We start from the raw sequence: 23,361 nt of genomic DNA on the forward strand, positions 1-23,361 counted from the left end.
ATGTGGTGAGTAAAAGTATTCAGTATCAATATTGAGGCTTGTTATTATTACTATTATCATTCATATTATTATCTTTAGGTTGTTTATTTTTTTGGCAGAGTTGGTTTATAAACAAATGCACAGCTTGTGTTATTTTGGTTAGGAGACTTGTGGCCCTACCATGCACCTCTGTTATTCCTGATTTGCTGTTTTTGTTTTATTTGACTGCATTTATGAAAATATTTCAAGTAGCTGATCTAGACTGAATATTTGAATCATAATTATTCATCTTCTCAAGAAAACAGCTGCATGGAAAAATGTTTTCTTTAGCATCTGATCCTCCTTTTCTGGAAAATGAATGAGGAATCGATCATTTATGAATCTTTGTAGAATTCAAAAAGGAAGTTATTGTGGTAATTTTTCCATTTGTCTGAAGCGGTTTTTTATCTTTTACATGGAAGGAAAACAAAAATCAGATTTTGAATAAACAGTAAAAGCCGTTTATGGTTACATGACCACTTAGTTGTGACCTACCCATGGTGAGATAGAGGATAATTTAGCTTTTTGCCATGTAAGTCCAAAACTAATGGCCACAATTACTAGCAAAACAAATAAAGAAAGAATACAATGGCCTGGATGGAGTTCTGCACTCTGAGTGCTTCTTGTGTTTTTTATGGAACTAATAAACCTTCACAGTATTGGAAACATAAAAATGATAACTATTCTTATTCTTTTAAATGCATCTTAAAACTTTCATGCATAGTGGACGCCTATTTAGATGCCTTTTCTTGCATATTCATGAGTGAGGATGTTATTTGTAGATCAACTACTTCAGGGAACATAAATGCATGAATCATAATTACAAGTTTGCTTTTGATAAACATAAGCCTCATCAGCCTCATCAGCCTCCAGAACAAGACCTCCTCAAATTTATTATTATTATGTCCTACAATACTGAATTTCCCTTTGGGGATTAATAAAGTATTTTTCATTTCATTTCATATAAAATGATACAGCTACATTTTATAAAATATAATAATATAATTATGATTATATATAGTTTTATAAATATTTAATAGAATATATTGATAATTCAAAATATCCCTTATGAACAAAAAAGTATCATTGCTCATGTCTGTAGAAGTGAAATACTTAATCAAAAAAATGTAGCATTGGTTTTTACTGCTGTAAGGGTTAAACGTTTTGTTGTCCCGTCAGGCAACACGGTGCTTTGCAAGCGGACCAGCGGAAGTCTGGGAGCAAGATGACCCACGTTGTCCTGCCAGAGAATAAGAATCTGTTGCCCAACAGGCCACAGCTTCAGCGACACCAGCTGCTGAGGCTCGATAACAAAATCATCTCCACCTTCAACAATGACTTTTCTCAGGTAGTTTGCATCTTCTAACTTCCCATTTCTGACACAGTAAATGAAACTTTTTGGTTTTTGGATCCATCCATTTGATGAAATGATTGTATCTTTGCTTTTTTTTTTTTTTATTGCATTTGTTGACTGCATCTGTTCTCTGTGAGAATGTAAGAACTTGTCTACAACCGCAGGTCCCTTCTGCCATCCACAACACCACGGGGCACCTCAGATCTCGCCACATGGAGCTCAGTCAGTGGCAGACTCACATCACCGAGAGCATCGGCCGAGTGGACCAAGAAATTACTGCTGTAATGCAGGTGCATGCATTAGCATTTAAAAACTATTATTTTTTATTTTAGAGAAGTAAGCAGCAGCTTTGACGTCATTGCTCCTGGCATTTATCTGCAGATGAAAGATGTTGTTGAGCGCTGTCTTCATGAGAAGCAGGTGTACAGTCAACGTGTGAGTGACTGCATGGCGCTCAGTGACAGCTTGGACTTATCGAGTCCTGTCCCGAGACAAGATCAGGTCCTTTCCAGCCTGAAGAAAGAAGAGCAGCTGACCAACGAGAGCAGAGAACTGCTGCAGAACCATGTTTGCATGCTGCTTGACAACCTAAGGTCTGGTGAACAACATGAGACGATCTTTACAGTTTCTGGTTTCTTTAACTGAGGTGACGTGAGAGCCTTCCTCTTCATCATGTCATCTCGCCTTTCCACCTTCCAATCCAGTTCTCTGCAGAAAATCCACTCTCAGCTTCTGGCAGATTTTCAAGACAAATGTCAATCCATCAAACTCACCACCAGATGCATCACTTATGACGTCAACATGTCAGCCGTCCAGCTGCCTGCTGCTCAACACAAGCCCGCCTACGTGAACTACAACGATTGGCTTTCTCACTGCACAAACCTGAGGCAGACAGCAGATGAGCTCATTAAGGAGTCGTCTTTGTTCAGGAGGAACGTGCGATGGTGTCTGGTCCATGTAAGGCAACGCATTTCTGTCCTTTATATTCACACATAGATGAGTTTTTATGCTTTGAATTACGTTTTTTTTTTAACAATCTAATATAAAGGCAGCTCATTAAAAACTAAGAAAAATCATATTTATTTAACTTGAAGTTTCCATTTATCCATTTAATAAAATCTGAAAAAATTAACAATGAATTCTATTCATATTTTTACCATTTGTTACCAAGTGATAGATCTAAATATTTGAAGTGTAGTCTTCTGATTTTGGTGTCCACCAGGGTGCAGGAGACTAGAATCTCACGGTGTAAAACAGGGTTTTGAGTAAAGTTTTCTACCTTAAAATGATGCAAAATGTCTCAGAAACTGCATCAGATATGAGGCGTTTGGTTTTATAAGGTTAGGATATAATCAGGTCAGTGCTTATGTGCTTTTCTAATTTACAGCTAAAAAGCTCCCAAGACAATCTGCGCCACAACACACAGGGCTCCATGAGGAGGAAGATCCATAAGCTGGCCAGGATCCAGGAAACACTGAAGTGGGAGAGGAAAAAGGTCCGTTTTTAACACAGTCTGTAGCCTTAAAATGGCTTTTTATTTCTCCAGCCATTCATTTATTTTGTTCATTTTCTTTACCCTAAGATCCAGGATGAGATATCTGGCTTGACAAACGACATACAGAAAGTATCCAACCAGCTCAGGAACTGTGATACCAGGCTGCATCAGCCCAACTACTGCCTGGAAATGCTCAACCAGAGACACGGATATGAGCTCTGCCTGGACGGCGTAAGTGCCACAATGAACACGGCTGCAAGTGTAAGACTTGTGGCTGTTTCAGTGGCGGGATGCAGTTGACATCCCGCCATGTCCACAGAATCAGACATTCAGCATCTATAGAAACTATTTCTGCAGAAAATGAACAAACTAGTATGAAAGAAAAAAAAAAAATCTTCTATGATTGAATTCTGTTTGCGTTGCTCCTGCAGCCTCACATCAGCCTCACTCACGAGAGACGGGACCTGGCAACAATGGCAGGTGGTTTTTCCTTGGCGCTGAAGTTCGCCCAGTAAGTCTGTTTACTCACACGAAGGGTCACACTGTTTACATCTATGTAGAGTAACTGTGGCTGCAGACTGACGGATCTTTTTTAACTTGTAGGAAAGATCTGGAGCTTGCCAACAAGCGCCTAGCAGCTGTGGAGGACAAACTGGCCAAAACTACTCGTACCCTGCAGGTGCAGCAGAGGTGCCATAACCTGCACCAGAGCTTCCTGGCTGCCCTCGACAATGATGTGATCTTCGCCAACAAGCCAAAGCTACATGTGGCTGCAAGCAGCTCCAGGACTTACCCCTACTTACAGTAGAGCGCAGCAGTACATGCTGCATTGTGTGGTCTTCTCCATGTGGGGGCATGTTCAATAAAATACATATGAGCACACGTATGGTGGTTTAACATGTACTTTCACATGGGTTTTAATGGTTTGAGTAGAAAATGTGCCCAGACAAAAAGCCTGACTGTTAGCAAGGAAATCTGAGACGTGGAACAAGGAACAAGTGATCATATTTTTGGGATTATCTGGATTACAGTCTGGATTGTAGATTTTTTTAAAGGTTTTTTGATGGTGAGGATATGGAGATAACTTTACCATTAGAGCTTCTAATCAAAGAATGAGGCCCAAACTGATTGACGAAACAAAAAGTACAATGGTTAGAATGAGGTCTGGTCTCTGAATGCCTGTAGTTTCTCTGTTAACCTGCTTTGTGATCCAACATGCTACACCACAGAAAAAAGAAAAGATCATTTTGTTTTGTATGGACTTTTGTTATCAGCCGTTGACTAAGTAGGTACTTTATTTTTTTTTTTTAAAGTGGAACTATTATGTGCATTTCAGGCTAATTTATTTTTATTTCTGAGACCAGAAGGGCTGGGATTGATGGAGTTATTGTCACAAATGGCTTTATTTACTTCAGACCGACCCTCTCCGTAGGCTGTCGGATCAGCCTGCGGGCAAAACGAGTGGATTGAGACTCTTCCGCATTAAGCCCCGCCTCCCGCCACTGCACTACATCGGGAGCGCGCACCGCACCTGCTTTTGCCGTCATTGTAACATCTCATAAACAGAAGGATTAGGCTAATATGAACTCAATAAATAAAAAAACAAAATACAATGTCAACACATAGCATACAGCCCTACATGTTGGAACCTGAATCAGAGCCTGAAAACGAAGTGGAAAACAGCAACCCACAGCAACGAATGCAGCAGGATGTCTCTCTTTGGTAAACTCACCAGCCATCGTTGGAAATAACTTTATCCCACGTTTTCCACCCGCCTGATGTATTTGTACATGCCCTTGTTAACCAGTAGAAGGTAACCAATCACCGAACCTTATCCCCCGGGACATCACAAGGATTTCCAAGTAGAAAAAACTCTGTAAAACGACGTTTTTTTCGTCACCATGGAAACCGAACGGAGAGCGTGCTGGAACTCAAACTCAAACTCAAACATGCGTTTAGGTGATAAAAAACAGTGCCGTTCACATGTCTGATGAGGATTCAACACTGTAACACTATAGAAAGCTCAGAAAACTCCAAATACCATCGTAGCACCTCTTCAACCTGTCCTGTCCAGCATTTCAACAAACAGAACAGCAATCTGCGCGCCATATTTTTGCCAGACAGATTTGCTCTGTCAAGGGACACATCTCATGTATACAGCTGCTCCTGATAATCTGAATATTTTTATCATTATTATTATTATTTTTTTTTTTTTGTCATCATCGTCAGTCTTGATAAGGCCGTGCTGGACCTGGCAGGATAAGAGGGGAAAAAAGAAGATGAAGGGAGAAAAAGAGAAAGAGAAAAGAAAAGCGTAGGTACTTTGAGTAGGTACTTTATAATATTTATTATTGTGGATGACTTCTCCCTCAGACCGTGATTTGTATCCCTGCAAACGAGCTTTGTGGTGTCGGACTTTTACCATCCTGTTGGCATGATGACCACATTTCTGCTGTGCTGCTCTGGTCTCTGTTAGGATTACATGAGTAACAGGACGGTGTTATATGTCCATATGTCCCTCCACTGGTCCAAATGTGAATAAATGAAGATATTTGTCTATTTTTTATAGAAGGAGACATGATACATAAAACAGACATTGGACATTAAACACTCTGGGGTCTTTATTGGAAACTAATTTATGTTTCTGGTACTTAACATCTATTAACAACAGCAAAAAAGTATCAATTAAAAATGATGCAAATGAAAACTTTAAAGCATTCATTTTAGTCTGTTATTACATTGTCTTTTTTTTTTTTTTTCAAAAATGGAAGGTTTTAAAATGTCATTTTTACTTCTGACACTTATGTAATCTGCTTTAAGCTGTTGATCTTTCAGTCAGCAAATTAATCCTCATCATTCTCACAATCCCTCATTCAACAGCCAAAGGATTTTCCCTCACACCCAGATCCGACTCTCAGCTGACACCAGTTACCAGAGTCCACACATACTGTACACGTCTTTCCCCAGAGGTCAGCTTTAGTTAGGATAAAAAAAATCTGTCTGTGTGTGAGATCATCTGTCTGAGGCCATATGTCAACAAGCAGACATTATGCAAGTGTCTCCGTGTTACTCCAGGACAGCAACGGTCTGTGTATCCTGCTTGTGTGTCCCTTAGCGCTGTGTGAACAGTGTTGTGTTTGCATTTCCTCAGCTGGATGTGGACATTTAAACTAACACTAAGGCATAATGCGTGTTATGTCCTGTTAAACTAGCAGGAAGTTTAGAAGTTAGGGTTCAGTAGTCTCAGATTGCTACAATGTGGAAACAGGATAAACAAGTTGTTGACATGTTTTAGTTTAGTAGTTTAGTATAGTTTAGTAGCAGTGGGAGTTTGTGGCTGTAGTATGCAGTTAACATGGGTCATTTTCATACAAATGAATCTATTAATTTTGAGATAGCTATGATGGATCCGAGTTTACTGGATTCATGTAACTCTGCAGGTTTTTAATGTATCCTTGATCTAACACACCTGACTTTCATTAAATGGATCTGACAGCCAATGAAGTTCTGCACAATGACTGATTGTGATCAGGTGTTTTGAAGCAGGGATGCACTGAAAACCTGCAGGATTGTGGGAACTGGACACCCCTGCCCTAACTAATTAGTTAACAAAATAACAAAGAATATTCCATTTAATGGTGGCTTCAACCCCAAAAAACTACAATTCTCACCATGTGTACAGTATGTCCAAAACAAAAACATCAACGTATAGAAGAACAAGATATTTAGCATTTTTGCCTTCAAACGCCAAAATTAGAAAGAAACACTTAATTCTGTGACTTAATGCAAACCTGCATAATATTCCTTATCAAAACACTGCTTCTGGCACTCTGACAGATATCTTCCACATCCCTCAGGTCTGTTGTTGCCTTGAAGCAAGGCTATCAGACTCTGGTCCTCGAGGACCACAATCCTGCAGGTTTTCCATGTATCCCTGCTTCAAAACACCTCACTCAAATGACTCAGTCATTGTGCAGAACTTCATTGGCTGTTGGATCCATTCAATGAAAGCCAGGTGTGTTGGATCAAGGATACATCAAAAACCGGCAGGACAGTGGCTCTCTTGGACCAACTTTGGAGACTTGTGCCCTAAAGTGTGTCTTTGGGCTGAGAATCCACATTCACAACCCAGAGTATCACCTGATAATGGCTGATTAAAGAAAACAGAAACATAGGATGACGTTATTGTAGGAAATTATAAGAAATGGAAAAAGTAAAAGTTATGACAGGAGTCAACATTGGACTGACTTATTTGTTACAGAGAGCTCAGAAAAGAGACAAGATGCAATTAGCAATTGGCTAAATTAGCTGGCATCAGCCCTGGGATGGACTGGCGAGCTGTCCAGGGTGTACCCCGCCTTTCGCCCAAAAGACTGCTGAGATAGGCTCCAGCTTCCCTGCCACCCTTCATTGGATAAGGAATAATGAATAAATAAATTAATAGGTGGCATCAAAGTACAAAAAATAGTCAATGTTCAGTGCTGCTGATTTAGGATAGAGAGTTTATGACAAAAACAATATGTGCATACCCACAATAAGTTGAAACAGCTGCAGCCAGAAAGTCCACGTAAATACTTTTGGAGTCAAGAAAACACTTGTGAGGTTTGTTAAGATGTGTAAAGGTGAGTATATCTCTTACTGGTGATGAATATAGGAAAAAAAGAATACATTAATAAACATTCAGGATAAATATGAATATTACTTTAATGATGCATCTGCAGCATGTAAAAACAATCTCTGCACAGGAAACCTCTAGTAAAATGAATGAATGAAATTAGAGACGTTATAGTCCAAAATTTATGACAATTTCTCGAAAATGTCTCTTTTGGCACAGTTTAACGTGGTTTTACAAGGTAAAATATCTCATTTATTGATATAATCTCTGACCAAAAATTCTTCCAGTATCCTGAGATGAGCTCTTTAAGTTTAAGATGAAAACACATAATCTTGAGAAAGGAAGCTGAAACAAACAAACAAAAAAAAAGACTTATGTTTCTAAACAGGTAATGATAAAGATTAATAACATGATGAATGTTTTACCTTCAAAAAATGAGTTGTTATTTAGAGATGATTGGAGGTTAATTTGTGATAACATCAGTGTCTCCCCACACCCAAAACAAGGTCTCTCTTTGCTCCAATTTACAGGAAATTATTGATAAATGTAAAAATATAACCACATGAAGCACATTAGTTTCAAACTAAAACTTTATTAACAACTTTAAAAGTGTAAAACATACACAAAAACATTTTAAAAAAATGCATAAATAATACTGTAATAAGTCATTATGACATTACATTAATATTAATATTATTAAATAGCACAATATGTATAGAAAAAAAGTCCGATGCCAGCATCTTAAACTAAAACTGTTTAAATACATAATATAAAAAGCTCATAAATAGCATTCTAAATAGAAAATAAAAATATTTTTTTAAAAAAATGTTCCGAAATGTTGTCTTGACCTTAAGCTCATGAAGCCGACCAACACTGCAGGCACTATGAGTGTAAACAGTCTCATGGGGAGATGATAACAGGTAACAGTACCTCAGCACAGTTCATCAGTACATTTCAAAAAGGCTTCATGTGAAACATGACATAAAACCATAACATTACATTCTGATTTCTTTTAAAAAATAAAAGTCCATATGACAATCTGCTGAAAGACAAATCTCCTGTAAACAGCGCACCAAATCAACCCCAAAATACGTCAAGTACATCGGATCAGAATTGCCATGCGTAAACAAAACAGAAATTCATGCTAGTAGCTTGGAGAGGTTGTGAACTTGCTCCACTGTGGAGCTTGAACAGAAGAGAGCTTGGCAAGTGACATCACAGCAAAATCAAGCAAAATTTAGCTTCCTTTCGCATTGCTGGTACACTCCAACATAGTTAAAACACGTCCAACACGATCTTAATAAGTAGCTGTGAATATTGAGCCACTTCGGGAGTACTTCTTCTTGTCATTAAGGCACATTTTAATATTTTTCTTTGCCATTTTATGGTGCTAAAATGTGTTTCCAAATGCTTCTGGTAAGGGTAAAAGTACTAGTGTCATTCTGTCACAGTATAATGTTATAACAAGTTTCATGGCTTGGCATGTTATAAATATGCTATTTCATGACACTAAGCTGTGGAATCTAAATTATTCAGAGGAATTAGACTCCAGTGACAGAAAATAAATGTAAAGTTTGCAATGATGTGGCATGAATTGGCACATTATATTTTTTGCTCACGAAACTTGGCTGTGAAATCAGTTGTAGAGAAGTTTTTACACTGATCAATTCCCGATGGTAGGAGTGAATTATGTGGAAAATATTAACCCTGTGAAGTGTGGGTCTTTATAAAATACAAACAAATGGATTTGAAACTCTGACAGCTTGTCTCCACAGTGTTTTCTATCTCCTTACATACACATAAGTACCTACGACTACAAAGAAAGCACACGCATAAACATCAATGCAAGCTAATGTTAGTTTAGCTGCTAATACATTGCATTAAAAAAATGGTAACTTTACTCTAAATCAATGGTTGAAAACAATACTTTAAATTGATGCTTCAACAAAAATATCAATGCTAGAGAGACACTGGAAAGTAACATTGCCAAGCTCTGCAAAACAGGCTGTGTTAGCTTTTTTTTATGCTAGCATGTTAGCATACTTATTAGCTAATTAGCAAGTTTTGTGACTAAGGAAATGACAGGTAGACTCTTTGTTCACAAACTAAATTACTAGACTAAGTTAAATGACCAGTATTTGCATTTTTGTGCAATCGTAAAAATATGCACATTAACAGTCACTGAAATGTTACTTTAAAAACACGAATGAAAAACAATAAGATTTTTATGGGGAAACAACAGTGCCCATACACATTAAACGACAAAGAAAGGAATTTTTTTTTTCCTCAGAGGAAAAATAAAATGTTGTAGTAGGTTTTTTTTTTTTTTTTTTTTTTTTTAAAATAAATAACAAGTCAATAAATATTTTACACAATTAATACACATTTTTGTATCCCCTTTGTAACTGGGAAGTGTATACCAATATGAATGCAACCTATCCACTTTGTTGATGCAATGCTTTTAGTCAGGACTAAAGCTGCAGACTGGCCAACTTATTGTCTTGAGATAGTCTACCAGCATGGAAAATATTGCTCAAAAGACATCAAGTAAACAGTGGTTTTGCAAGTAGACATGAAGAGCTGTTTACATCCTGAAGGCTTACACAGTAGCCTTAATGCTTTCTGCAGTCGGACTGTTTCTGTAAGTACCGTAGCGCAGGCTTTGAAAAGTAACAGAAGACTTTTAACTGTTCTGAGATTTCTACGGAGAATTTGATAGCATCGAAGGCGTTGGACACAGCAGGGAGGGAGGGAGCCAGTAACTCAGGAACCTCTTGATTGATCTAAAACGAAAAGATCAGTCACAGTTAAGTTGACTTAACAAGCACATTTTTAGCAGTGCACATTTTATTCTCTTTCCTCTGTTTTGGGTTTGTTGTTTTCAATTTTTCATTTGAATTTTTCTGACAGAAGAAATGACGCTAAAACAATTATTTTCCATATAATTAAACTTCCATTCCCCTCATCCACCTCTACACTCTTCTCTAGCATGAACTCTGACTTCTAGTTTCTGTCAAAGCATAACTGGAGATAAACATCTGCCTTGACGCGAAGGAAATGATATCTCAGGGATCTGTCCACACCAGGATCTGCTTCACAAATGAAGTCTTTAAAGCTGTTCCACAGATAAGAATGATACTAATTGACAAAAGATGAAACAATTCTACAAATTTATAAAAGTCTTTAATGAATTTCTGTTTTTATATTTGTAACTTTCTATTTTCTTTAATTTTTATATTCTACTGTGATAAAATCACAAGCTTTCATTTAATCTTTAGAATGATTTTAGAACTTTTAGCACATTTTTAGCATCATCTACATTATTTTATTGTGTCTTAAAACCCCAAACTGTTTTGCAATTTATCACAATTCTAACTTAAATTTCACTTCTTAAAATCCATTTCAATAATTATATTTGACTTGAATTAATTGGTGCACTCACATGTTGGAGAGACGTTCGGATGTGGTCAGAAAGGTGCCTGAGGTGAACACTAGCGCCCTCAACTGCCTCAAAGGGCAAACTGACGTTTTCCTTTGCATCTTTCAGCCAGTTCATGTGAAACCTGAAGGACTCGGTGTACACATACAGCTGCAAGAGTGACTCGTTAACCTGCAAAGACGGATTCACTTAATGAATGCATTTTAGACTCATCTATTCATGCAATATTTACAGATTTCTTATTGATTCCAAGAGATCAGAAAGATGGGGGTTACCTTCTTTGTGTGGATGGCAGATTGGTGTGGTAGTTTCGGAAGACTTTCCAGTCTGTGTTCCACCATAGCAACCCTTCTCAGCACATCATCAGGCTGGAAACAAAACAAGGGGAAAGTGGAAAAACAGAACGACATGTTGGTTATAAATCACCTTAAAGAGATACAATTACAAAGAAAAGCAACATTTGATCAAAACAATAATGGAAAATGTTCATCTTTTTGTCACATAATGGTTTTACCAGAAAAAAACTAAAAAGATAAAAATAAATATGTGAAATCTCACCAAGTCGTGGAGGTTTTCGGATGAGCTTAACAAACTGTCGATCTGATGGATCATTGATCTGAGCACTCCACAGGTGGTGAAACTGTGGACGGGACGGGACGATGAATGGACAAGCAGCTCCGTCAACAGCAGCAGGTGGAAAAGACAAGACGTGGACTCATGAATTACTGCAAAGACAAGAAGACGGTGCAGAAATTGAGCCACAAGATGATGCTTTTTTAACTTATAAAAGTGTCATCTGTCACAATGAATAAACGTTAACCCTTCAAATGAACCCACATGTGATCCTCCTGGGTAAGATTCAGCTGTAATTGTTCACAGTTGCAGAACAGGTGGCTACAGGGCCACATTCACAAGCAACGCCGCGTAGATTCCCTCCCTTCTCTTTGGCCCAGAACTGCTGTGTCTGATTCAGACAGAAAACCACAGAGCTGGATGGAAACTTGTTTTGATTTCTAACCCTCACAACCACAAGATTAATCTCAAAGCAGCTGCATGTAGCTTCTGTGAATGTTTCCGTCTGCGTCTGTCACGACTGTAAGGAAGCCATTTGTCTGACATAACTGGGAAAATTGGAAGTAGGTGCCAGAGGAGCATTAACAACATGCAAATCAAAGAAACTTGTGCATGCAGGGTGGTGCCAACGCTGGAAACTCAAAGACTCACAAAAAAAAAGGGGTAAACATCTTTTTAGCACATTTAATCTCATTTAGCTGTGATTACACATGATTGTGATATTCTGTGGCCTAGACATCAGAAATTTCTGCAAGTGTGGTTGGATGTTTAGACATCTGTCAGGACAGACACTGACTTTCTGTTTGCACATTTATCCGCCAAACCAGCGTGGGTGAGTTGCAAGAGGAAACAGATGCGTGATAAAAGCTTATGAAGCGTCTTGAGAAATATAAATATCAGATTAACAGACACCTTTACGGGAAAGATGAATGGATTCGATCGACGTCGGCCTCTGTCTTCTCATTTGGGTTTCACTTTTATTCATGATGGCATCACTAAGAGTTTAAATAAAGTCAACCTTGCAAACAGGTTCATTGTCTGTACTGAAAACAATTCAACTTATTACCTGTAAAGTTGCCCTTTTGGATTTTATTAAACATACTGGCTTTACTTTCATGTGACAGAGATATTACGGGGCAAAGTACACAATCTGATACTGTTTCCGACTGAAGCATTAGAGAAGAGCTTTCCTTCCAGTTGTAATATTTCCTCCTTCAGCAGGAGTGACTGTGGAGAAAACACTGGTATATTCTGGTATTTCTTACTTTTTGATTCAGTCATTGTGGCTGCATGTAAAGTAGCTGCAGACTTGAACTCCAAACTACTGATGTCTACATGGTTCTGTACAGACAGAAGCTGTTTGCAGCTCACGTTTGGTTGCTGATGTGCAGAAAATCTGCAGGATGTCAAGCTGAAGGCTGCTTGCTTTTGTCTGGATGGGTATCTTACTGTGCAAGTGCAGGTTTGTGAACGTAGCTGGACTGGATCAGGGGAACTTAGTCTCATATGATGCAAAATTCACTTTTTAAAAAGGTTTTCTAACAGTTAAGTGTCTTGATAGCCTGCCGATGAGGTTCCAAAAGGGACTTTTAGCTCATTTTTCTGTGAAAGTGAGTTAAAGATCTTTCTATATGTGACCTCATGAAGTTACAAAATAAAGACTTCCTTCAGTAGTGGATGCTGCCATTGACCTGCCCACCTGGCTAGCTGAGCTTGCTAAAATCCCCCAGAGGGGCGTGGAGTGGGCGTGGAGAGGCACTGCTCAGGAACTTTTAAAGGTTCAGACAGAGAAACAGCCTATTCGATGTAGAGCTCATCAGAGCCACTTTAGGAAAGGCTGAAATTAAGAGGCAAGGCTGAATTGAAAGTGGAAATGATGTTGTGCCACCATAATAAAGTGTTGGAAAAAAAGTTGAAAATGGGACCTTTAATTTTTTGTGATTTTCTCACATTCATTTAATCAATCAAACTTTATTTATAGAGCACTTTCACATACCTCAAAGAAACCAAAGTGCTGAACAGGTAAAATAAAATAAATCAACATTAAAAGCACTAAAATAAAGACAACATAATAGTTAAAAGACAAAATAAGGCAGAAAAGACAGAGTGCTCCTGCTCTGCAGAGTTAAAAGCAAACATAAAAAGATAAGTTTTCAAAAGAGATTTAAAACCACTTAAAGTCCCAGCAGACCTCACTGAAAGAGGGAGACTGTTCCAGAGTTTGGGGGCTACTGCAGTCTGGACATGAACAATGTTTATCCAGGCATGGGGTTAATGTTCAGCCAACTCTTTTTCATCATTCCTGGTGGGGAATTACTGATGTATGACATCAGAAATGCTTAACTTAAGCGGATCAAATGGAAACTCTAGAAAATAAAACCAAAACATTAAGCTTTAGAGGCTGCATAGCTCCGACTAACCACTGAGCTTAATGATCATTATCTGTAGCTTTGCAAATTCGTTTTATAGACAACATGGTTTATTTTAACAAGATGTAAGATCTATTATTTTTGTGCAGAATGTCCGACTATCCTCTTGTTCTGTGTGGAAAAAAGCATTAAGACTGTGATCAATCGCTTTCTGGGAATGCTGGGTTTTGTTTCGTCAGCCTTTTTAATCATTGACTTTTCCTCTTTGATCAAGATTAGTTCATGTCTGAAAAAACATTACCCTTCAGTTTATGCAGCTTCAAAAAGCCCAAACGCTGTGCAACAAAGAAAAGAGCTGTCTGCTGGATGTCTTAGATCATGGATAAGGCATGAAAGGAATGCAGTGTGTGTTTTTTTTTTCATCCTGGCTGTTCAGAGCCTCCCATTGGAAAGGGAGAGGGGAGCTGGCTGAGAGGTCTGACTCAGATTAATCTCGCTGTGGTGACATCAGCAGACTGACGCCTCGGGCTGCACTTTTTAGAAAGAAAACATCCACTTTGTCAGTAGTGTGTGGGCGATTTAGACATTTTTTTTACTGCCACTCAGACACTAACAATCGTTTACTTTATGGGTTTATATGAAGGTCAGAAGTCAACAGTGAAGGAAAAAAGCCCCCCCCAACATGTTTTATATTAACCTTGGATGACAAATTCACACTTAGAAAACTGTATTCCCATCCATGGATGCAAGTCCTCAAGCGTTTTACTCCTCATGTGCTTTGTCATGATCTGTAAAAGTACTGTTAAACATCTGTAAATCTACAATCTTTTTTATTAAATCTGACTTAATAGGAATCAGAAATTCATCACAAAAGGAGATCTAAATAAACCAACTTCACTGTTTTTCTTTATTAGCAAAGTGATACACATGATCAGCAGCTGTTTGACTCTTGGCCCAGTTTGCCTGTGACCTTAAGCAGCTCTCATTCGGGCTAGATTTCTCATCAGTTTCAGATTTCACATCTGAATTTCAGCAGGGAGGCAACAGCGCAGCAGAAGTGCAGCAACCAGATGGACTGCAGGTTTATCAGCTTCCAGATAATCTGAGATTTTATTGAAACCCTGTTTAAGGATAGACTGATTTAGTGTGGATTTGTTGGGTTTGGGGGCTTTCTAGCGCACGTGAGGCTTGTGGACGAGTAAAAAGTCCACTTCCACACAAAACTTACTTTTGAAATGGAATGAATTTATAGGAATTTGGAAAGTAAAGGTTTTATTTGTTTCAGAAAAAGTTTTTTTCTTGAACCAAGAAACAACTTGACAGGGAAATGAACTGAATAAACTGTATGTAAACAGCTTTTCTAAGCACGGTTAACAACCTGCAACACTTGCACCAAGTCAAGAAGGAATTTCAAACCATTAAGATACAGATGCCTGCTGAAAGTTTCTATAATGCCTTAATATTCTAAGCTAAATTAATAAATAAAGCCACTTTTCCATTACGGTGGCAAATTTGAATAATATCCATTTTAACCCAAAACGCCATGAAAGTTTCCTAAACTAAACCAAACAATGGAGCTTGAGCACCTAAACTTAACCCAACAGCCAATGATAGAAATAAGGGGAAAAAAAGATATTTGTAAAGAATAATGGTCCCACTTTAATAATCTGGGAAAACTAAAGGGTTGAAATGAGCCCGAACTTGGACTGAGATGTTAAATGTTATTTTACGAAAGGCAGGCATGAAAGAACCTGGTTTACTGAGGAGGCAGTCCAGCCGAGGCTGAGGTGAAACTGAGAGTCGCAGCAAGTGGAAGGTGGTTAGTAGGCTTGGCAGAGTGCGAGGTGAAGGGATGACCGAGGCAGGAAAGGATCAACAGGAGGTAGAAACTCTGTCAGGGGAACGGGCAAAACGGTGGTGAAGAACTGCAGGGATCACTGCGCCGCAGAGTGAGCTGAGGCGACTTTAACGTCATGTGACACAGACGAGCAGCATGACAGCAATCAACAGACAGGTGGAAACAATCAGCAACATGTCCAGCAGGGCATCAGTCAGACCATGACACCCACGTGGACAAACCCCGTTCTCCTGGGTGAAAGTCCTCCAGCAGGGGTGGGCAACTCCGGTCCGCGAGGGTCTCAGTCCTGCAAGTGTTGGGAGTTTCCCTGCTGCAACACACCTGACCTGACACACATCAGAGTTTCATGTCAAGCTCTGCTCATTAAGTCTGACGTGCATCAGGTTTGTTGCAGCAGGGAAACTCTGAACACTTGCAGTCCAGGAGGACCGGAGTACCCCACCCCAGTCCTGCAGGTTGTTCCATCACTGAAAGACGGCTTTCTACTCTTAATGTGAACTTTTTAAAAACCAAATGACTCAAATTCATGAATATTTCACCATCTGTGATCAGAAGCAGGATCATCACATCTGGTTAAGGTGTATCGTACGACTGAAGTTTGTGTTTCTGTATCTGAACAAAGTGTTTCTGGAGCTGCATCTTTAATGTATCAAATCCTACTTGTCATTATGGTTTGTCAAATGTATCTGTGTGTCTTATTTCTGTGGGTAATGGCCTCACTGTGACTGAAAGTCCACTAACACAGACATTATGTAGCATCTCTGTTCCTTGTTTTATTAAATTGTCTCCTTTAAAGTGTTATCTTACATTTACATGTTTGCTCTTCTAGCCTCATAAGCTCCTACAAGACGTGAGAAAGGATGCAGCATGGCTGGAAAATGATCTCCTCAGAGAGATAGCTATGAAATATTGATGTCTGTATTTCTCAGTATGAGTCAGACTTTACCAGATAGTGTCACTTTTGTGACACTATCTGGTGTGTTTGACAGCCTTTGAGAGTGAGAAAATGTCTGGAAATGTAACCTTTAACCTTTTCTGTTGTCTGCCTGCTTGCATTAAAAGAGCAATTTTATTTGGATCAAAGTGTCTCTTCATGCGAGTGGCTTTGATGACAGATGTTTACTTAGAGACAAGTTTTCTATTCAAGCATCTGAAATGAATAAGCGCAGAGCTATCTGTTATCAGCTGTTGCATCATGGTTGCCACACATGCAATAAAAGGCTTCACGCTGCAACAGTTCTCCGCCAGCTCGGGACACGCTCTGGAGAGATGGAAACAACTTCATCTGGCTGCTGGAAAATTACTGAGGAAGAAATCAGGAAGAGGTCCGGGTCAAAGCGAAAAAGAAAAACATCCACAGCCGTGCATCTGGCAAAGTAAACAGCTGTGACAGCATTACAGCTCGCAGCAGAAGTTGCTTCAGAAGAAGCGTGAATGGGCCGTCTTTGAAGTATTTACCAGGCCGTTTCGTCAGAGCACATTCACTCACACATGAAACATCAACAATCGCCCACTTCCACAGTTTCTGTTTGACATCGTGCCCTTTTCTTTTTTTTTTTTTTGCTTGGTCAGACAAACAAACATCAGTTTCCTGTGTGTACTCAGTAAACGCCTTACTTCCTCTGCTCGCTTTACTTTTGCTCCTAATGAACTTCTGAACAGGTGCTCTGTTAACTTTTACAGAGCCTGAAGAACCACAGAGGTTTTCTTATGCTGCAATAGTTCACATATATCATTTAAAAGACTGTACAGATGAAATTAAAGTTGCACAATCCCTCTTATCTGAGCTTTTTACTGTCATTTAGGTTTTGTTATGTGCTTTAGGAGGCAACTACTGAATGCTATGAGCTGTAGGTGGCTGCCAATAAACCCAGGGTGAACCTCCTGCTTGCTGGAAGCGAGACAGCAACAACTTTATGCTGCAATAACAGGAAAGGAAATATGGAAATGCAGATTTTAATCTCTTTAGTTTATGAAAAAACATCCAGAGAGAAAAGTTTACCAAGATCAGGTTTTAGCATGTTGGAAATCTAACAAACATCCAGTTTAGGTTGTGTAAAAAAAAACCTTTTCAACTTTTGGAAGTTTATCTTGGGATTAAAAAGCTGCGTTTGACGTTTTCTGGCATTAACTTATCAAATCTGGCATCATAAACTATCCAACATTTACAAAGAAAGACAAACTTTAAGGAAATGAAATGTGAAATCTCTTGTAGTTAGAATAAAATGACTGTAATCTAAAGAAAAACGGTACGTCTTCAGTTTCTCATATTACAGTTACATCTACCTACTTTATTAAACCTGATGCAGGCATCATCATCATCATCATCATCACCAGGATGTCCCAGCAGTGCCCTCCAGAATAAAAGTCAGTGGGTTAAGACATTGTTCTCCCCTAACCTCAGTAAATCCAGCAGCCAAGGCTTCATTTTGCATATTAAACCATCATGTGCGACACACGACTCATGAAATCACAGTTAATTAAACTCAGGTGAGGATACAACCAAAGCCTCTTAGCTGCTGTGGATTTTCACTAGCAGTCCCACATTTAGTCACTGGGGGGTACACTAGCCTGATGCTGACTCATCACCGGCTCTGGATACATCATCGATCTGGCCCCGCACAGCGACAGTGTACACTAACAGTAAGTGTACAGCGATGACATCACCGTCTGCAGCATGACTTGATTTTCATCTCTGTCTCACTTTATCCTGATTTGCTCTCTGATCACCATGTTTTCTTTCTCATTAATTGTCTTTTACATCATATGAGGGTTATGTAATAGGAAACGGGTAACTAAAGGAGAAAATGAGATCATAACAGGATCACAGGTGAAAATAAGAGTAATAACGGCTCACTCCCCCCCAAAAAAAAAAAAAAAATGTTGAAGCATTTTAGAGTCACTTCCCTGCTTTTGTTGTGGCTGAGAACTTATACTTCTGGTTTTATGCCGGTGGACATTGTGCAGGATTATAGTCCACAATAAACACAAACACTTTCAGCTTCACTTTCACATCCAAAACTTTGCAGCAACAATGCAAACATTCCCTGCAGGCAAATTCAGGTGGAACAAGGAGGTCTAATGTGTGGTCTGAAGCATCTCTCAGCAAACTATCACTACAAATTTATGACTCTGTGACCTCCCAATGACGCAATAGCGGACAGAAGACTAAACACAGAGCAGACTGACACTCGCTTGTTGAGACATGTGCATACGCATGTATACATAATGTTAACTAGATCATTAAAACACTGATGTTATTGTAAATGATGCCAAATATTTAGGTGATACTGTAAGACTCGGCCCTGGTTATCACTAATTGGATTTTAGTATTGTTTCCCTTTGCTGGATATTTTTGGGAAAAACTTTTTTTTAGTGCAAAGAAAGTAGATAAAACCAGCTTGAAAACAAGCAGAAACAAGAGTAAAATGTAGCCCGTACACACTTTCACAAGCATAAACCTTCTACGTTAGCTGCAAAATGCAATTTGATCGGAACAAGTACCTCATAGCCTTAAAATGAACCAGAAGAATCATGAACTAAAGCTGAATTCCTATTGGATCATTTTCACATTGGAGCTAAAACTACTTCCATCACTGGATTCATAAGTATCCGGGGAAACCCCTAACACACACACACACACATACACACACACACATACACACACACACACACAAAGACTCAGCCAATCACAGCCTAATCTGATGCCAAACAGCAGCTCATTTGTAAATTTTAAATTTAAAGTAAAAACTAAACATGTTTAAACCACAAGCAGCCAACTTACTCATTCATTCATTCACTCAATGACTTTCCCTCTCAGACTAAAAGTAAAAGTTCAGACCACGTGTAGTAACCCCCCCCCCCCCCCCCCCCCCCCCTCCTCCTCCTCCTCCATGCAAACACACTCCCTCACACACACACACATCCTCTGAAAGAAACAAGGACAAACTTACTTTTCATTTTTCTGCTGCTGTTGTGGTAAACAAACGTCTCTCTGAGTCCAGTGTGAGTCCCGTTCGTGTGTGTGATTGTGTTTGTGTGGACTAAATGTAAAAGTTCCCTTTTATAGCGTATGTATGACACACACCTGAGTCATCAGCCAGCACGCACACTCACCAGTGCACCACCCCCCCAACCCCCCCACTCCACCCTTTCATCTGCAAAAGCTTACATTTTTTCTTCATTGAAGTGATTTTGACTTAAATAAATCATATATAAAGTACTAAATTGTGTAATCCCCCCCTTTCCCTCCTTATTCTGCCTACAGAAAGTAAAAGTTCCTGTTTTTACTGTTGACACTTAGAAAAGTTGTTGAAAATCTAATTAAAAGGAAGGAAAATGGCAAACTTTCCTCATGATGGATGAAACTTTGCTCCCTGAGATCCCGTCTTCCTCTTTTCACCCCCGATGTGGTAATATGTCCAAACATGTCCCCGAAACCAGGCAGACTGGAAATGTCAAAGTCAAGTGTGCATATAAAGTTACAGCCTTTCTAATGCAATTAAAAAGTAAAACACAGAAAAGTTATTATGATGAACAAACAAATAGTCCACGTGGTTTCCATCGAGTAAAGAAAAAAAGGAGAAAAAATTTTAGTTTCCTTTTGTCCTTATCTGTTATCCAACCATAACCTTTATGCAGATTTGGCTCGGTGGAATTTCTAAAGTTTTATAACGCAGTGTTTTCAATTTCCTTTCATGGTTTATAACTTCCTGGTTTGCTGAGGTCAACGATAACTTCACACACACACACACACACACACACACACACACACACACACACACACACACACACACACACACACACAGCTGATGTTCTCCCCAGGAAACTGAGCTTATGACATTCTGCAGTTTTTTTCTTTAAAGGATTTTTATTTTGTCATTTCCCCTCTTGCTGAATGTTAATGCTTTTGTACAATGTTGGAAATTTTTTTATCGACTGTTTCAGTTTTATGTTTCAGGATTTGTAAAAATCTTTGAATGAAATTAACTTTCATTATTCAGGAGTTGCATAGTTTTCTGATGGCTTCTGAGTTTCAGCACCATAATGCACCTACAACCGTTCCTGCAGGGTACCACGCGGATGAAGTTAGACTGAGAAAATACTGATTCTGGTGGTTCTTCGATTACATGACGAAATCAGGCAGGGTTCAATGAATACCAGACTCCTGTATTACATGTTTTATTATAAATAAAAACAAAACAAAAAAACAAGACCATATTTTATGAGCTTAAAAAAGTTAAGAAGGAATTCTGGAACCGTGGAAAAGACTTAGATATGTTGTTACATGTCCTTCTTCAGAGCTGCTGAGCAGCCGCTGGAGCCACCATCAAAGAAGAAGCTGATGGGGTACCACCTCTCACACAAATAATGATGGTAGACCGGTTACAAACCACCTGTTGAAAATAAAGTTCAGATAGACTAACATGTTGATAGATAGACTATGTTGATGAAGCACTAGAATATTAAATTTGGAGTAAAATCCAAATTTTGCTACGGTGTAATGTTGCTTAGGAACCCATTTACATTTTGGTGGGCCAGATTTATGGAAGTACATCCCAACTTCTGATGAAATTTTCTTGTTTGTCTGAATAAGTTGTTTGTTTTGTTTTAAAAGTAGGCTATAATCAAGCCTGGTGACTTAAACATAAACTTTCATGACCAAGTTAACAAAACCATTTGTCCCAATTTGGTTCTGGTTAAACTGGTGTGAATGAGGGTGAGTTCAAGAGAAAGAACCATGAAAGAACTAAATCTGATGGAAAGCTTTTATTAGTATATTTTACTCTCCCAAGAAAAAAAGGACAAATTAAACCATGCAAGGTGCATGAAGACACATTTACCAGTGATTTTAGAAGCTATTGGGTTTCGTCCATGTGAATAAAATTCTAGCATTACATTTACAGATTGTCTAAATTAGCACGTCTTTGCTTTTTCCACTATCTTTGATAGTTGTTCACACGTTTAAAAGGAAACAGCAGGGGGTTTAGGGTATTCACATTACTGCAGTCTACAACTTCACCACTAGATGTCACTAAATCACGACACTGCTCCTTTAAAGTAGCACTTTGTAACATTCTGACCTTGAAATGACGTTTTTGACTTTAACTTACCAGCAGCATAGTGAGGCTGAAAAAAACTGCACTGCACAGATTTTACTTAGGAAAAGTGCATCACTTTTTAGCTGAGTTTTGCTTGAGGCACCACATCACACACTGGCAACAGGATATCAACTCACACACTGTGGCTAAATGAGCAAATAAATCCATGAGATCGTTACTGGAGGAAGCAAAGAAAACTGTAGTAATAAAGGGACACAGCAAGATATCAGAGAATCAACATCATTGACTTTTTTGCTGGGGAGAATTCAATGTGCCGGTATGCAGGACATACCAATTTAGCAGTTGTCATGGTAACTCACTAAGACAATTTCAGTGATGCTTAATTTCTATTCTCTTTAATAAAGTCTTGTAGTTATAATAAAAAAAAAATGGAATTTTGAAGCACATTGGGGTTCATGCTTTGTGTTAATACAACCACACAATCCATGTGTAAATGCTGCTTTCATCACATCTGAGCGGTGCATTCAGTGGGAGGCTGGGTTGATAAGTTGCTTGAATGATGCACCGGCTTTTAATTATTCATCACACTGCTGATGAAGTAATGGCTAGAAAAGTATTGCATTGACCACAGAAATAACTGCAGGTACCAGGCGACCAATGCCACTTGAGTCATGGTTGCAAGTTGCTAAATTCAGGCGTTTTTTTTTTTAACATCGGTACCTGCCAACTCCTGGCGCGTGCGTCTTTGCTGTGTTAGCACCGAACGAGAAAGAAAAAATGGAAGCTTAAACACAACCTCCTGTTCTTCTGCTCCTCTAGTATAAATTTCATCTGTTTTCTTGTGACACACTGTTACGACAAATGACCTCAAGCTTCTTACAGTTTATCCAGATGTGTTCACCAGCTGCACCAGCTGTGTGTTGTTTTCTTCTCCACTCCAACATACAGTAGCTTTCATAGCCTTTAAATTTGTAGGTATGAGTAGAAACATATTAGTGTCATTTCCTCTCAATAATCCTTTTAAGTGTTTTTTTTTCCAAGCAGAGATTGTTTCACAATGTCTGGGCACAGAATCAACCAGTTTCTGTAATGTAGCGGTGGAGGAACTTTTCCCACTCTGCCAGTAAAGCTTTCGCTTCTCACACCCAGATCAGTGATGTTTGATTCCGGCCCTCGAGGGTCCACCGTCCTGCAGGTTTTAAGACTTTTCCCTGCTCCAACACCTGATTCTTATTAAAAAGAACTCAACAAATTGTCGTCAAAGTCTGCATAAGCTTGTTGATGTTCTGCCAATGCAGGGAAACCCGTGGCTCTGAGATAACTACTAATGGGAATACAGCTAAAAAACTAAACAACATCCCAGCAGCCTGCCTCATTCGGAGCCTGTTTGTCTCTGCAAATGTTTTATTGATTTATATATTGAAACACAACTTCCTGCTATGGTGTGATGTTTTGTGTTGTTTCTTTAGTTCCTGGTTTCTTGTTTTATTTTGTGGTTTTGTTCCTTTGTGTATTGTCTCCCATGTTGCTTCCTGTTCATTATCTCCACTGGATTTGATTTTCTGATTCAGTTCACCT

The 23,361-nt window shown here is 38.9% G+C and overlaps 1 protein-coding gene across 1 annotated transcript; it reads left to right on the forward strand.

Moving 5' to 3' along the window:
* On the forward strand, positions 1-3,675 carry LOC306770418 (tektin-B1-like; the record flags this gene model as incomplete). Its single annotated transcript, XM_079259278.1, has 9 exons — positions 1-5; positions 1,198-1,366; positions 1,537-1,662; positions 1,754-1,965; positions 2,077-2,329; positions 2,760-2,867; positions 2,955-3,098; positions 3,299-3,378; positions 3,471-3,675. 9 exons carry the CDS (start codon positions 1-3, stop codon positions 3,673-3,675), a joined length of 1,302 nt encoding a protein of 433 aa, XP_079115404.1.
* Between the last annotated feature and the right edge of the window lie 19,686 nt (positions 3,676-23,361).

The sequence above is a fragment of the Telmatherina bonti genome (assembly GCF_933228915.1).
Source record: "Telmatherina bonti genome assembly, chromosome: 19".
NCBI lineage: Eukaryota > Metazoa > Chordata > Actinopteri > Atheriniformes > Telmatherinidae > Telmatherina > Telmatherina bonti.